General features: G+C 34.5%; 1 protein-coding gene across 2 annotated transcripts; it reads right to left on the bottom strand.

Annotated features, from left to right (window-relative positions):
- Positions 1-744: 744 nt before the first annotated feature.
- tnfaip2a (tumor necrosis factor, alpha-induced protein 2a) lies at positions 745-12,381 on the bottom strand. Of its 2 annotated transcripts, XM_046836969.1 has the most exons (12): positions 12,170-12,381; positions 9,776-9,925; positions 9,010-9,661; positions 8,779-8,893; positions 7,807-7,929; positions 6,882-6,970; positions 6,456-6,566; positions 6,105-6,225; positions 5,869-5,994; positions 5,588-5,743; positions 2,334-2,455; positions 745-1,057 (listed from the first exon to the last, which is right to left on the bottom strand). In XM_046836969.1, exons 1-12 carry the CDS (start codon positions 12,219-12,221, stop codon positions 898-900), a joined length of 1,977 nt encoding a protein of 658 aa, XP_046692925.1. In that variant the 5' UTR covers positions 12,222-12,381; the 3' UTR covers positions 745-897. The 2 variants fall into 2 exon arrangements, with proteins under 2 accessions (XP_046692925.1, XP_046692926.1); XM_046836970.1 differs by lacking the exon at positions 9,776-9,925 and having other exon boundaries at positions 12,170-12,379.
- Between the last annotated feature and the right edge of the window lie 1,751 nt (positions 12,382-14,132).

The following is a 14,132-nucleotide window of genomic DNA, read 5'->3' as shown; positions in this document are numbered from 1 at the left end:
ATCCGTCCCATTCGGACTCTACTATCTGGTACCGGCTGCGCTTCTCCTCCCCGCGCATCTCGAATCAGCTACACTTCTTCCCTAGCGCAACTTAGACTCTTTCAACCTAAGGACTGCCGTGAGTGTGTGTAAGTGTGTGTGCATGCGTGTGTGAGTGTGACCCTGACAGTAGATCACTGTATCTTCCCACTAACTTAGCATAGCAATAGATCAGTAATTAATCAATAATGTGGCAATTAAAATTGCTAAATTATCACTTGTAACACAACAAAATAATGACCATCACACACTTTTAGAACCCAGCTTACTGTATATTAAACATACAACAAATTCTAAAATGTAATGTCATTTATGACCTATTATAACAGATCTTTATATATTAAACCTGATGCATGCCATCTATATTAGAGAAGGTAAATAAAATAAAAAAAAGACAAAAATGTCAATACACAAAAAAAGACATTAAATGAAACCACAAAATGCATAAAGAACCATGAGGTCATTCTTTTAGGTTTATAATTTTATATAATTCCCTTACACGTCAATCTTTTAACTAAGGATATAATAGAATGACATAAAGATAAGAATAGCATTGTAAGTATTTGACCCCAGTGCTTACATGCACACAAACATTTTATAAAATTGTGAAAATTATTCATTAGTGTAAAAAAAAAAAAAAAAAATATATATATATATATATATATATATATATATATATATATATATATATATATATATGTATGTATATATAATATGTACAGTTTCTTACTAACAACAGATATGAAATTTTTTCTACAATCTATAATTGGGTTAGTAAATGTAGCATATGATATATAAGCAATGACCTCCTGAGTATTATAGCAAATTTAAAAGTTTATCTGTAGCAATAATACGGCTTTACAGCAATTTCCGTTTTATTGGCACTTTAGAAAAGAAATCTGTTGTAGGTTCAGTGTTCAGCGAATCCCGATTCTCAGTCAGGCTGTTTTTGATGCTGCGCACATCTGCTTTTGAGAGGTTCGCCTTTAAGCTCAGGAGTGCAAGGACTTGGCATTCACTGTTAACAAAAAACATAGGAAATGTTATTGTGGATCACCTCTAAATAAGAAATACAGTTTCAATACTGTGAAAGACCAATTTTGACTTCACGGCATTCATCATTCCTAACTTTTTTTGTCTTTTTATTCTGAAAATTTCAATTCTGCTGCTTGAAACCGAATCCTAAAGACTATTTATTTTCCTGAACAATGGGAAATAGATTCTGTCCCAAACTGTTATGTCCGCTTTTATATTCAGTAAGTAAGCAGGAATTTTTTTTTCGTTAAATGGTACTCTGTTATTTTCTTCGACAAGAGCTATAAAAATATTTGGGGTTTAGTTTACTATTAGTTATAAAAGTTGCTATCATTTTCTAATAGATTACGGCTTTAAAATGATCTATGTTAGAGGAGTTGCACTACTTTGCTTCTTTTATATCTATGTTTTCTGATTTCTGGGATATTGTTTTGCTTTTGCTTTGTCTTTGCTTCTTCTATGATGTACTTAGAATAAGCTTAGACACAGACTTCCAACATAATGATGTCATAATGAAGTGTTTCACTTTATTGAATCCTGATTTAGCCATAATGGTGTTAGTAAAGTCAGGTACTGATGCAGGGTAAGGAGGGTTAGTGCAGTCAGCTTTTCAATTCATCCTGAAGGTGTTCAATAGGGTTAAGGTCTTCCACTCCAACCCATGTAAAGCATATTTTCATGGAGCTGCTTTTGTGCACAGGGGCATTGTCATATAGGTTTTGGTCTCCTAGTTCAAATAAAATTAAGTGCTAAAACATCCAAAGACATCATATAAAATTGTGTGCCTCCAACCTTGTGGTGTAAAACCCATATGGCTGGAAAAGTCAGGTGTCCCAATACCTTTGTCCATATAGTGTATGTTTTTTACATGAATGCAAAATACATCACAAAACAGCCCATGAAAGTGTGTCAAATTGTCCGAATGCCTGACAAATGAGTTTAAGTGTTACCACTGCAGCTGCTAAGTGCGAAAGTTAACACTCCCACTTCAGACTAGGAACCAGCTCTTGCCACATTAATGGTGTGTGTGAATCATAAGTCATTTCAGCACTTATATCTGGAAGCGTTGGAGTTTTTTTGGCCAGGTTCAAATGACTGTAATAGGTCTAATCTAAAGTCACCGCAGTATTAAAAAGGCAAGCATGCACTGCTATGAGAGATGAATATTAATGACTTAATGCATTATCTATTGTTATTGTAGTTTAGGACAACCTGGAATGTTTATTTCAATGCTAACTGTCTTCAGTCATGTGTCTCACCTGATGTCCGGGAATGTTCTGGCCAGCGTAACTATCTCAAGCTGAAGTGCTCCTGGGTCCTGCAGTCTCACCACTTCTGATAATTTGGGTAAAATGCCATAAAGCCAATTATCTTCTAATCCCTGTGGGAGCAAAGTAACAATCTTGTCAGATAATGATTAATTTTGTATAATTGATTCTATTTGCTAAATGTTATTCTCAAGCATGTGCAAGGATTTTTTACTGTTTATTACTGTTTCACAGCTGCTGGAAAGCTTAAAAAAACAGCTGCCTGAAATCCAGACTACAAAGCAAATCTTGGATGGAAAAATGAGTCTGGCAGAAATATCTACAAATTTAAACCACATCTTTGAGCTCATGTATATGGACAGGGCGAGCAGCACTTTCCTTTGAGTGTGTTTGCATTAGAAGATTTTTTAAAATGTAGTTAGTTTTATGTATCATGTATATGATTCATGATTCATACATGATTTATACATTATACATGAGTAAGCAACATGTCAGCCCTCATTCTTTATTTGGAAGCTGTTGATCAGGGACAAGAGGGAACTGGCCAAAAAAAATTTAAGAAAACAATTGGTGGATATGATTTAGTTTGATTTGAATACTCAGGTCTTGCATATTCAGCCATTTTGAATATGTTTTTTTTCTTATCTACAAAATGTGATAAAACTGTGCTGAACAAGGTATTCTAAGGAAAGTGACTTATGGCTTATGCTCGCAGTTTACACAATAATAAACTTGTGTATATAAGCTACTCTTGCTTGTTAACAGCAATACTTTTACAGAAAGTAAAAAAAAAAGGGCTAAATTCAATAACTACTGAAATATCATTTGGAGTATTCATGTTTCAATATTTTATATTAGTTCTGTACAGTATCTCACAAAAGTGAGTACACCCCTTACATTTCAGCAACCATTTTGATTATATGTTCTCAAGGGAAAATACTATAGAAATGAAACTAGGATATATTTAGCTTGTATTGCAATATAGAATTAGTGTCCTCTGAAAATAACTCATACATCCATTATTGTCTAAATAACTAACAACAAATGTAATTAAATCTGAGGACACCCTAAGTAACATTTTAAAACTGTGTCAGTATTTTATGTGAGCACCATTGTTATCTAGCACTGCCTTATTCATGAAATGTTTTCCATGGAAATTCAGCAGAATTCACCAGAACTGCACAGGTTGTTGCTGGAATCCATTTGCATTCATAATAACATCACTGAGCTGCTGGATGTTGGACACATGACACTTCTCCACCTTCTGCTTGAGGATGCCCAGCCTCAATAGGTTTCAGGTCTGGAGACATACTTGTCCACCCTATCACCTTCACCTTCACCTTCACCTCCAACAAGGCAGTTGTCCTCTTGGTGGTGTGTCGGGGGTCGTTTTCATGTTGGCCCAATTTATGAAGGGGGGGCATATTCTGCTTCACAACGTCACAGTACATGTTGGAATCTGTGTTTCCCTCAATAACCCGCAGCTCCCCAGTACCAGCAGCACTCATGCAACCCCAGACCATGATGTTACCACCACCATGCTTGACTGTAGGCAAGACACAATCTTCTTGGGTCTTCTCACCAGGGCATTGTCACACATGCTGGACATAATCTGAGCCAAAAAAGTTAATCTTAATCTTATCAGACCAGAAAACATGATTCCAGTAATTCATGCTCTTGGACAGGTTGTCTTCAGCAAACTGTTTGTGGGTTTTTTTGAAAGACAGCTTCAGAAGAGGTTTCCTTTTGGAACGACGACCATGCAAACTGACTTGTTGCAGAGTGTGAGGCATATGCATTTCACTTCTGCAACCTCTAAAGTTGCTGCACTCATGCATCTGTTTTTGAAGCCAGATTCTGCACCTGAAACACATAGCACGATGCCCCTGCAAAGCCTGTTCTGAATGGAAGCCATCTTGAAAAACTTTGTATGACTCTGGCCACTGTACTGTAACTCAGTTTTAGGATGTTACTAATTTCTAATAGCCTTAGCCATCTTTGTAGAGATCAACAATTCTAATGCCCAAATCCTCAGAGAGTTCTTTTTCATGAGGTGCCATTTTAAACATCCAGTGGTCAGATTGAGAGAATTGTACTCAAAGCACCAAATTTTAACTGCTCTAATACAAGATACACAAATTTGTATGGTCCTGTCAAGCAGACAGAAACATGAACATGATAAATAGGACCTGTGGCTTTGCATGGTTACACGGCGTACAGCAGTTATCACTTAAAGTGTATTTACTTTTCTTGACAGTAATTTTGACAATAATGGCTGTAAGTTGAGCTATTTTTAGAAGACAGTAAATCTGTACTGCTATACAAGCTGCACATTGACTACGCTAAAATATACCCAAGTTCTATTAGTTCTATAGCATTGTCCCTTTAGAAGATATACTACAATGGGTGCTGAAATGTGAGGGGTGTACTTACTTTCTTACATATATACATACATAGAGATACACACACACACACACACACACACACACACACACACACTTTTAACTTCTGGGAAAACCTCAAAGAAGTACATTCTTTGTCACTTTTACAAGTGCAGTACTTTCGGATTATGAGAAATGACTACGGAGAAAATAGCATTGATTAAACGTGTGTTTAAAAAGCAGACACGTGGGAATCCAGGGAAATTTTGAGCTAATGACTGTTTGGCTTAACCCCAACATTCCCTCTTCCTGGAAAAAACCATACAAAAAGTGTACAGCGCATCGCATTAGAATGTTTCGATTTTCTTGGTATAGAAATAGTTTTTAAGTTTCTGACCCAAACAGAATGCACATAATAGAACACATGCAATCATGTTATATTTAATGTGGGTCTTTTTTTTTTTTTTTGCATACACATGTACTTTTTAGGGGAATTCTGAAAAAAATACAAAGCTTTTTGCTTCATTACAGATTCCAGATGTGCGGGTTGCGTTGTCATTTGTTTTGTTTATGTGTGGTTAAAGTAGCATTCAGGAAATGTGTGTGTGTGTGTGTATGTATACAAAGTTTTATTTTAAGCAGTAATGTAATCAGTGATGTTTACAGTGGATGGGGAGGGGGAGGGGTCAGGGTTAAGGGTTAGCATAATTTTAAGTTAATGCAAGGTGTGTATTTTATTGCCACTGGGACTGGGACCTGGAAAAAATACCCTCTAATTCAGTTTTTTCAAAAACCGCAGCAGCTCAGCCTTTTGGCTACTAAATGTATAGAATATATTCTATAAATTAGACATTGCATACTTACAATTTTGATGAACACTGAGTTTATTCTCGCACTGTCCTCACACATGAAGCGTGCAGCTGCCTCCTGCTCATCCTTGTCTTTTAGTTTTAGTTTCCCCTTCAAAATCCTCTTGACATATTGTATCATCACCTCAGAATACAGCTGCCTCAACAGCTCCTACATACACAGCCAGAGTTTATGTTTACTGATATTCCTAATATTTGTATATTAGGAATTTGTAAATTTGTTATATAAAAATATATATATAATTTGATATTTTTCAGGTTTCATTAGAGACTAACCATTAAGCAGGCAGACTGTAGGTCTGTGAAATGCTGGATCATATCTTCCAGGAAGCTTAGTAGATTGTCAATGATTGTATGACTTTGGGAAAACCAGGCTGGAGTCCACAACTTACGATACTGCTCCTGTAGAGAAAATTATATCAAAGTCAGCTACATTATCAATTTATTAAGTCAATGCTCTTATACAATAGGAAATACTAAATAAATATGATTTATGAATTTATTGTAGATACCTTGAGATTCTTGTGTATGGGGGTGAGGAAATAACTATGACAGGAGTCTCTCATCTCTGATACAGTAAACAGCATGTCTTTCTTTCCTTCTGTGAGATTGTCGTGTTTCTCTATATACTCCCTGTAGACATACAATCATTTCACAACATTTTCTCAAACATCTAGATGTCCTCTTATGTTCATATTTGTTCTTATTCTTAAGACTTTAAGATGTTGGACTAAAGTTGTATATGTCTATGTACAGAACGAAATGCTGGAGAGTAAGAATAAAGCTGTATATTCTAACTAATATTCTATACAGTATGTACTGTATTTCCATATGCACTATTGTGTTATGTGACATTATCTCACCTGAACTGCCTAATGCTATTTAGATTGGCTTTCAGGTTGTTGGGGATATTGTCAGGGATACTTTCAGGGGTGTGCTTTCCTTTGATAAGCTCAGCTATGGATTTCTTATAGCTGCAAATAGAAACAATATTTTAATGCAATATTAAAAAAACAAGTTTATTCTTAGTAATGTATAGTTAAAACATTAGTAATACAACATTAAGTATTATTAATAGAATGCAGTAAATGATATTAGTATTGAAACAGTGTGTTTGGGGTATGGGCAGGGGCTCAGAATTCTGGGCTAATGCCAGGCAATTCCTGTTTCCAGAACAATAAACTGAGCACATACTCATTTAAATATAGCAGCACATACTCATTTAAATATAGATTAATAGATAAATCGTGTTTACACAGAACTTGATAGTGACAATAGATATTTGATACCTCTCTAGGAAGCTGTGCAGTTGATGCAAAATTCTCTGATCTGTGTTACCCAGAATTTCAATGGTTTCTTTCCTGGCTGCCTCAATAATCTGTAAACCAGAGATTTATTTTATATGATAGATTTATATAATGCATGTATCAGACAATAAGAAATTTACTCTGTAGCTAACTTAATGTGAATCCACTCATGACATCTAAAATATCTTAAATATATGCAAAATAAAATGAATTTCAAATTTAAAGTTGGAAAAACAAATAACATAAAATACGTTTGAACTTAGTATCAGTATATAAATGGGCTGAATTGTCATATATATATATATATATATATATATATATATATATATATATATATATATATATATATATATATATGCAATATAACCATGTCATCATAAAAATTATTAGATAACATTTTCTTTTTCTTCACTTGCTAAGACAGCATTTTGCAACAAAAGCATTAAATTGAATCTGTTTAACTTTCACAAACATGAGTCACATACAATATTTGGACAAACATACTGGGACACCTGACTTTTCCATCAATATGTAATCAATATGCAATTGTATAGGATGTCTTTAAATGTTGTAGTCTTAAACCAGTTCGAGCGTGACAATGCCCCTGTGCACAAAGCCAGCTCCATGAAGTTGGCTCATGGGTTGGAGGGAAAGATCTGAAGTGGCTTGCTACAGAGCTCTGACTTAAACCCTATTGAACACCTTTGTGGCTGAATGACCAAGCACAAGCACACTCCCAAAATCTAGTGAAGCTTCTTTCCAGAAAAGTGAAAATTATTATAACAGCAAATGGGGACTAAAGGTGAAGTGGGGTGTTCAAAAAGCACAAAAGAATCTTATATTCAGGTGTCTGCAAACTTCTGTCCAAACACTGTATGTCCTTTAGAAACAAAATGTGTGTTCATACAGGTATCACATCTATAGCAAGATTGGAGAAGTAGCACCCATCGATGAGCTCAGGTTTAACACTCGTCTGCCACATTTCCTCCTCTTTTTTAAGAGCATTGGACAGCCATTTACTGACCTCCACCTATAAAACAATATATACATTTACCTTGAAATATTAAAAAACATTATTTATTTATTTTTTTTTTTTTTTTTTAAACACAAAAACATTCTGAATACTATATTTATATTTTATTGCTTTTTCAACTATTCTGAAACTAAAAAGAAAAATTTGAAGTTAGTTAGGGGGCATTTTGTTTTTTTGAAGCTTCTGCTTTTACTCAGTTACTCATGAGTTACCTTATTAATTTCATAACTTATTTATTTATTAAATTTAATTATTTAGTAACATGTTAATCCAGCAGCTTTTACTTATTCAAGGCGGTGCCTCATTTATACGTTACTTATTTAACAGACAGCTGTTTATGTTTTACTTACAGGATAACAAAGAATGTCTATCCTGAATAAAATGTTTAAAAGTTCGAAGGTTATAATTTCATGGGATATGGACATTTTTGTAATGGTTTTTTCTTTTATCAAACACAACTTCACAAATTCGATGAGATCGTTTATATTAATTTTAGGTAGGATAATAATGGTGACATTAGCACTATAAAATAACATAAATGACAAATCAATTATATGCTTCAAATCTTAACAATATTTCTGATTATGGTTTTTCAAAATGTTGGTATCATTGAACTCCCTCATAAAGGAAGCTTCACCAAAGTTTCTGAATTAGCTCAGCCAAATTGACTTGTTTCAAGCAAAAACTCCCTATTAAAAACAGATTTGGGAAATATTTTCATACACTGTCATTCTTTTTGTAATTCGACTGTATGCTATAAGCTTTTACCTAATGTCTTTGAGAAAATACAAATATGTATTCAGTTCATGATATTACATGGATCCAAAGTCTATCATTTGGCATCACCTCTTTGTGTGAGAGATACTGCTCCTCCAGCGATTTCAGATCTTTCTCTGGTAAGAGAGCTTCTAATGATTCTGTGTTGATGTGTGGCTTCAGTTCACTATGTTGCAAAATATCCCTGAAAAGTAATAATCATTACAGTATTTAAAATTAACCCGTTCACTACTCAACCAAATTATGCACATTTTTGAATAGTAGACATCCAATGAGCATGCTTGAGCACTTGTCCCTTACTTTGGATAATAAACATGAATCCAGGATAGTATGTAGATACAGTCTTGTATTTCAGTGGTGGTTTGAGCCAACTCCATCAGTTTTGTTGAGAACGCTTGGTGGTAGAGCTGAATATACATGTTACATATATCAAACTCTGGAGTGTAACATTGCTGCACATCTCTAACAACTTGGAGCAGGTCCTTTTGAATGCGTTTGCCCATCCGACATACCTCTCTCTTCAGAGAGGTGGACAGCCTATCTGCACCATTCTCTTCTTCATTGGCTTGTTGCAGCCGAACCTCTACTATGTTTTTTAGCAATATGTCATGGATCTCTCTGCATTTTAGGGGCCTCCAACGTGGACACTTCTCTGTTGCTTCTTCCTTCCAGTTCCTGTCTTGCTCCTCCTGTTGACTTATAGCCTTTAAAGCATTACACAGAATTTTCTGATTCTCCTTGTTAAAGGAATCCTGGACTGCCATTCTTAAATGAAGCATTAAAATTTCATAGTCCTTTTGCAAACTGTCCTCTTCATCTTCAGGGCAATTCACTTCTGTATTTGATGATTGTTGCTTAAAGAGTTGCATTTCCTTTGCTAAAAGTTGCTGGCTTGCTTCAGCCAAAAGATTCAGTTTTACATTCTGGTTGAAATCCAAAATTTCTGTGGAATCTGAAAGAATGTGAGAATAATTTATTGTTACATCTGTGCTATTTTAATGATCATAACCTGTGCTGAATTCATTTTACAAACAAGTACAAATATTTTTAATGAACGAAAACCTACCCGGAGTGCATGTTTTTGGCTGTTTTTTTGTTTTTTTTAGCATGTGTAAAATGTTTCGCTTATTTTTTGCTTTCTCCTGTGCTGGACCTTTATTTAGGGACTCCACATTGTTTGAGCAAACAAGGTCATCGTCATGAGCTTCTGCTTCACCTGTGAAAATTTAATTCATGAACCAACAGGCAGAATGTATGTAGCTGTCATATATGTAGCATGTTTTTGTAAAGAGGCGTTGTCCTTATCCTCTTTAGTCTGGATGACATTGCGTGCCAGTTTTCTAAAAAGAACTTCGAATTTTGATTCTTCTGACCACAGAACAGTTTTCCACTTTGCCACAGTCCATTTTAAATGAGCCTTGGCCCAGAGAAAACGCCTGCGCTTCTGGATCATGTTTAGATATGGCTTCTTTTTTGACCAATAGAGTTTCAGAGAGGATTTTGTTTACCGACATTGTTTTCTGGAAGTATTCCTGAGCCCATGTTGTGATTTCCATTACAGTAGCTTCCTGTATGTGATGCAGTGCCGTCTAAGGGCCCGAAGATCACGGGCATCCATTATGGTTTTCCGGCCTTGACCCTTACGCACAGAGATTGTTCCAGATTCTCTGAATCTTTGGATGATATTATGCACTGTAGATGATGATAACTTCAAACTCTTTGCAATTTTCTCTGAGAAACTCCTTTCTGTCCATCTTGTCTTCTGAGAGACACTGCCACTCTGAGAGTCTCTTTTTATACCCAATCATGTTGCCATTTGAAATAATAAGTTGCAAATTGATCCTCCAGCTGTTCCTTATATGTACATTTAACTTTTCCGGCCTCTTATTGATGCCTGTCCCAACTTTTCTGGAATTTGATGTTTGATATTTGATATTTTATCTATATTCTATTGTGAATAAAATATAGGTTTATGAGATTTGTAAATTATTGCATTCCTTTTTTATTCTCAATTTGTACAGTGTCCCAACCTTTTTGGAATAGGGTTTGTAATATAATATAATTAAAAAAATTGCTGTGATAATCAAGTGTCTATAATTGGCCATATAGTATCTAATACATAGTTCAATAATGCCACATATACAATTAAAAAAATCAATCTATATATCATATATCATATATATATATATATTAATTATTACTCATATATTGTTAACATTATCAGTAATATTCTTCATTTTAAGCTGAGAATAAACTTTATTTCTTTCTGAGAATAACACGCAAAAAAAGTTATAATAGGAGAAATTACTCTTATAACTTTTTTTGCGTCCTATTCACTGTTTAAAATGGAGAATAATATTACTGATAATGTTAACAATATATGAGTAATCATATAATTTACTACTAATACAATAATATTACTCAATGAATACATTACTTCAACAGTGTGCGTTTTGGGAAAATTCCAGCACTTTTTAGACAGTCCCTAAGAGGTTCAGCTGATTGTTATACAGTTATGTGATATTTATGAAGCTCCTCTAACAATGATCTGTATAATCACGAATAGTCACACGTATTCATAAGCATGTCTGCCCGTATGGTGATGAACTGACGCAAAAGTATGAATTTCAGCTATGTTTCTTTCTCATGCTCTTCGCGGACATCTTGCTTTTAACGCCAGTCACTAACCAGGGAACAGAGCCGACAGACTACAGAACTCCAACCCCCCGAGCAAACCTCTGGAATTACACGTTGATGGGTTTTTATTTATTTATTTATTTATTTATTTATTTATTTATTTTTTTTTTTTTGTTAGAGGTAGGTAATTATTATAAAATTGCAAGCACTGCGCAATGCTTACTTTAGAAAAAAAAGTAAAACGAGTCCTTGAGTAGGAAAAAAGAAAAAAAAGGTAGGGCTGGAGCTTGTTCAAGATTTTTTCCCCCCAGAACACACTGTATACGTGCAGTCTATGTGTGGAGTTCATGCCAGAACAGAGAAAATCCCGCATATATAGCGACTATTCTATTTAAAAACGAAAGAGCTACACTAATGGACTTTATTACATAAAAACCGCATTTTGTGTCTAATACAATGAGCTGGATAACCGCATTCTGGAGAACGAACACGCATAAAAATGGTATTTGATATAGTTTGTATTATATGCCTTAACATTGCCTGCATCTGCATCATTTGATAATTAAAAACTAAACCAAAAACTAAACTAAAAAAATAGGAAGAAAAGTTTTTCGACTTGCAGATGATAATGTTTTTTCTTTTTCTTTTTTCTTTGTGTGGTGAACCATCATCATCATCATCACCATGATTATGATACTGATCCTCATCAATATTATTATTATTATTATTATAATTATTATTATTATTATGATGATGTAGTAGTAGTATGATAATAAGTTATGTACAAAAGCTATTTAAGCTACATAAAAAAGTTTTTCCTGACCTCTACTTCTCCTCCACATGGTTACTGTGGGTAGATGGAAGGTTTTCATCATGATTCATCCAGATTGCTTTTTCCCGGAAACTCTTCTGTAAATCAGTGCAGTCGTGTTCCCTTGCTGTGTGTGGGACTGTCGCTTTCTGAGATACTTCTATATATATTACCACCCCCGTTATGTCATCAGGGAGGGGAGTGTTGTGGAAATGCCCACGGAGAAATAGAAGTTCTTTCATTTTCAGTTTTCCTGCATGTTAATCATGGATTCCCCCCATCCTGAAACTCAACCCTGGAAATCAGGATTCCTCTGGGGCTGAGATCATTTTAAAACACTGGTGCTAATTTACAAGCACAACTTTCCATTCTTTACAGTATGCCACATTTTGTGCAGGATGTTTTCTAGACAGAAAGGGTTAAAATAGATCCAATAAAATATTTTTGTGCATCATAATAATTTGCGATACAGGCATTTGTGTGGCTCTTTATTTAAAATGTTTATACCATGTAACCTAAAGAAAGTGACAAAATGACCATGAACTTTTTATGAAGAGCACTTACTCATAATTACACTGTCTGTTAACATCCAGAAGAGGGTGGGTTTCCTTTAGAGTCTGGTTCCTTTCAAGTTTCTTTACGTGTGTCTTTTCTATACCATTGTCACCTTGAGTTTGCTCATAAGGGATATAAAACTATATTTGGGTGTCTATAAAGTTGTTTTGCTTTATCTTTATAGATCTTGCTTTGTGTACAAATGCATTGTCTTGCTGCGGCAGGTTAGATTTGGGCTCTTAGTTCCAATAAAGGGAAATCTTAAAGTTAGAACTTTGACAATGGAATATTCTGTTTGCTTTGTGACAACATACTGTTTTGAAAAATCTTTTGAAAGAGCTTGGAATCTTGGAATGTATTCCTCTAGAAACAGGTTATGCTTTTAAGATTTTGGGGAGCAGTTTGTTTGTGGGTGACAATGCAATTACAGTGGGGTCATTTTTTAAACTCAATTGGCATATTAAGAATCGTCAGAGTTAAAAGACCTGTATGGTGAATTAGTTGAGATGTGGATAGGATGTTTTGCTGGTTTCCACAAGGATAACAAATAAATGTTTCCATTTGCTGATTATTATCTATTGTCTATAACAAGCACTTCCTGTCTGCCATGTCTGCCATTTAATATGCACTTGTTGTTCATTGTGTATGTGTTAGGTCTGGAACATTTGTCTACATGCGGATTTTTGTTATTTAAAATTTAAGACTTTCGATTTCTCATCCAAGCGTCCTTAGTTCAAATTCCAAGTCCATGAGGCCCTTATGCACTTGAAAAATAAGATCAAGTTAGTATGGATAAGAGTGTCTGCCAAATGTTATAAATGTTTGTGTAAATACCAGTGTGCATATCATGAAAAATACAGCAGTTTCAAAAACAAGTCTACTTTATTTTTTTTATTTTACATGGACTCTGGTGAGACACTTCATTTTGCTCTCGCAGCTGATCTAAATTATTTTAACCCATATATTATTTTAAAAATCTATCAAAAATTAAACATGATTCTGGAGAATGTCTGAATGTTTAATTAGCTAATAGATTTTAATATTTGGAAAGTGTTTTACGCTGCATGCCAGGCTGGTTTAGTTAAATCTAAATATAACAAAGTGTTTATAGAATTATGACTGCCATAGTACAGTATTCATTACTGGCTAAAGTTATTCAGAGGTTTCTGTTTCTGTTGCTAATCTGGTATTGCTGGAGTTGAAGGCAGCATTTTACACCAGTGACCATGATAGTTTGCTGCACAAGTTCAGTCGATTTAAACAGATAACTTCATGCCTGTTTTTAGATAATAAATGGCGGTATGTCACTACTTGGTTAGCACTAAAACAAATACTTCAAAGCTTAAATAAATCTTATATGAAGTTCTGTTTTTGCTTTCCCTGTACATTCAGATAATTCACAAACATAATGTTGGCTATC

The sequence above is a fragment of the Silurus meridionalis genome, chromosome 23 (assembly GCF_014805685.1).
Source record: "Silurus meridionalis isolate SWU-2019-XX chromosome 23, ASM1480568v1, whole genome shotgun sequence".
NCBI classification, from domain to species: domain Eukaryota; kingdom Metazoa; phylum Chordata; class Actinopteri; order Siluriformes; family Siluridae; genus Silurus; species Silurus meridionalis.
This window is presented reverse-complemented; position numbering and strand designations above follow the sequence as displayed.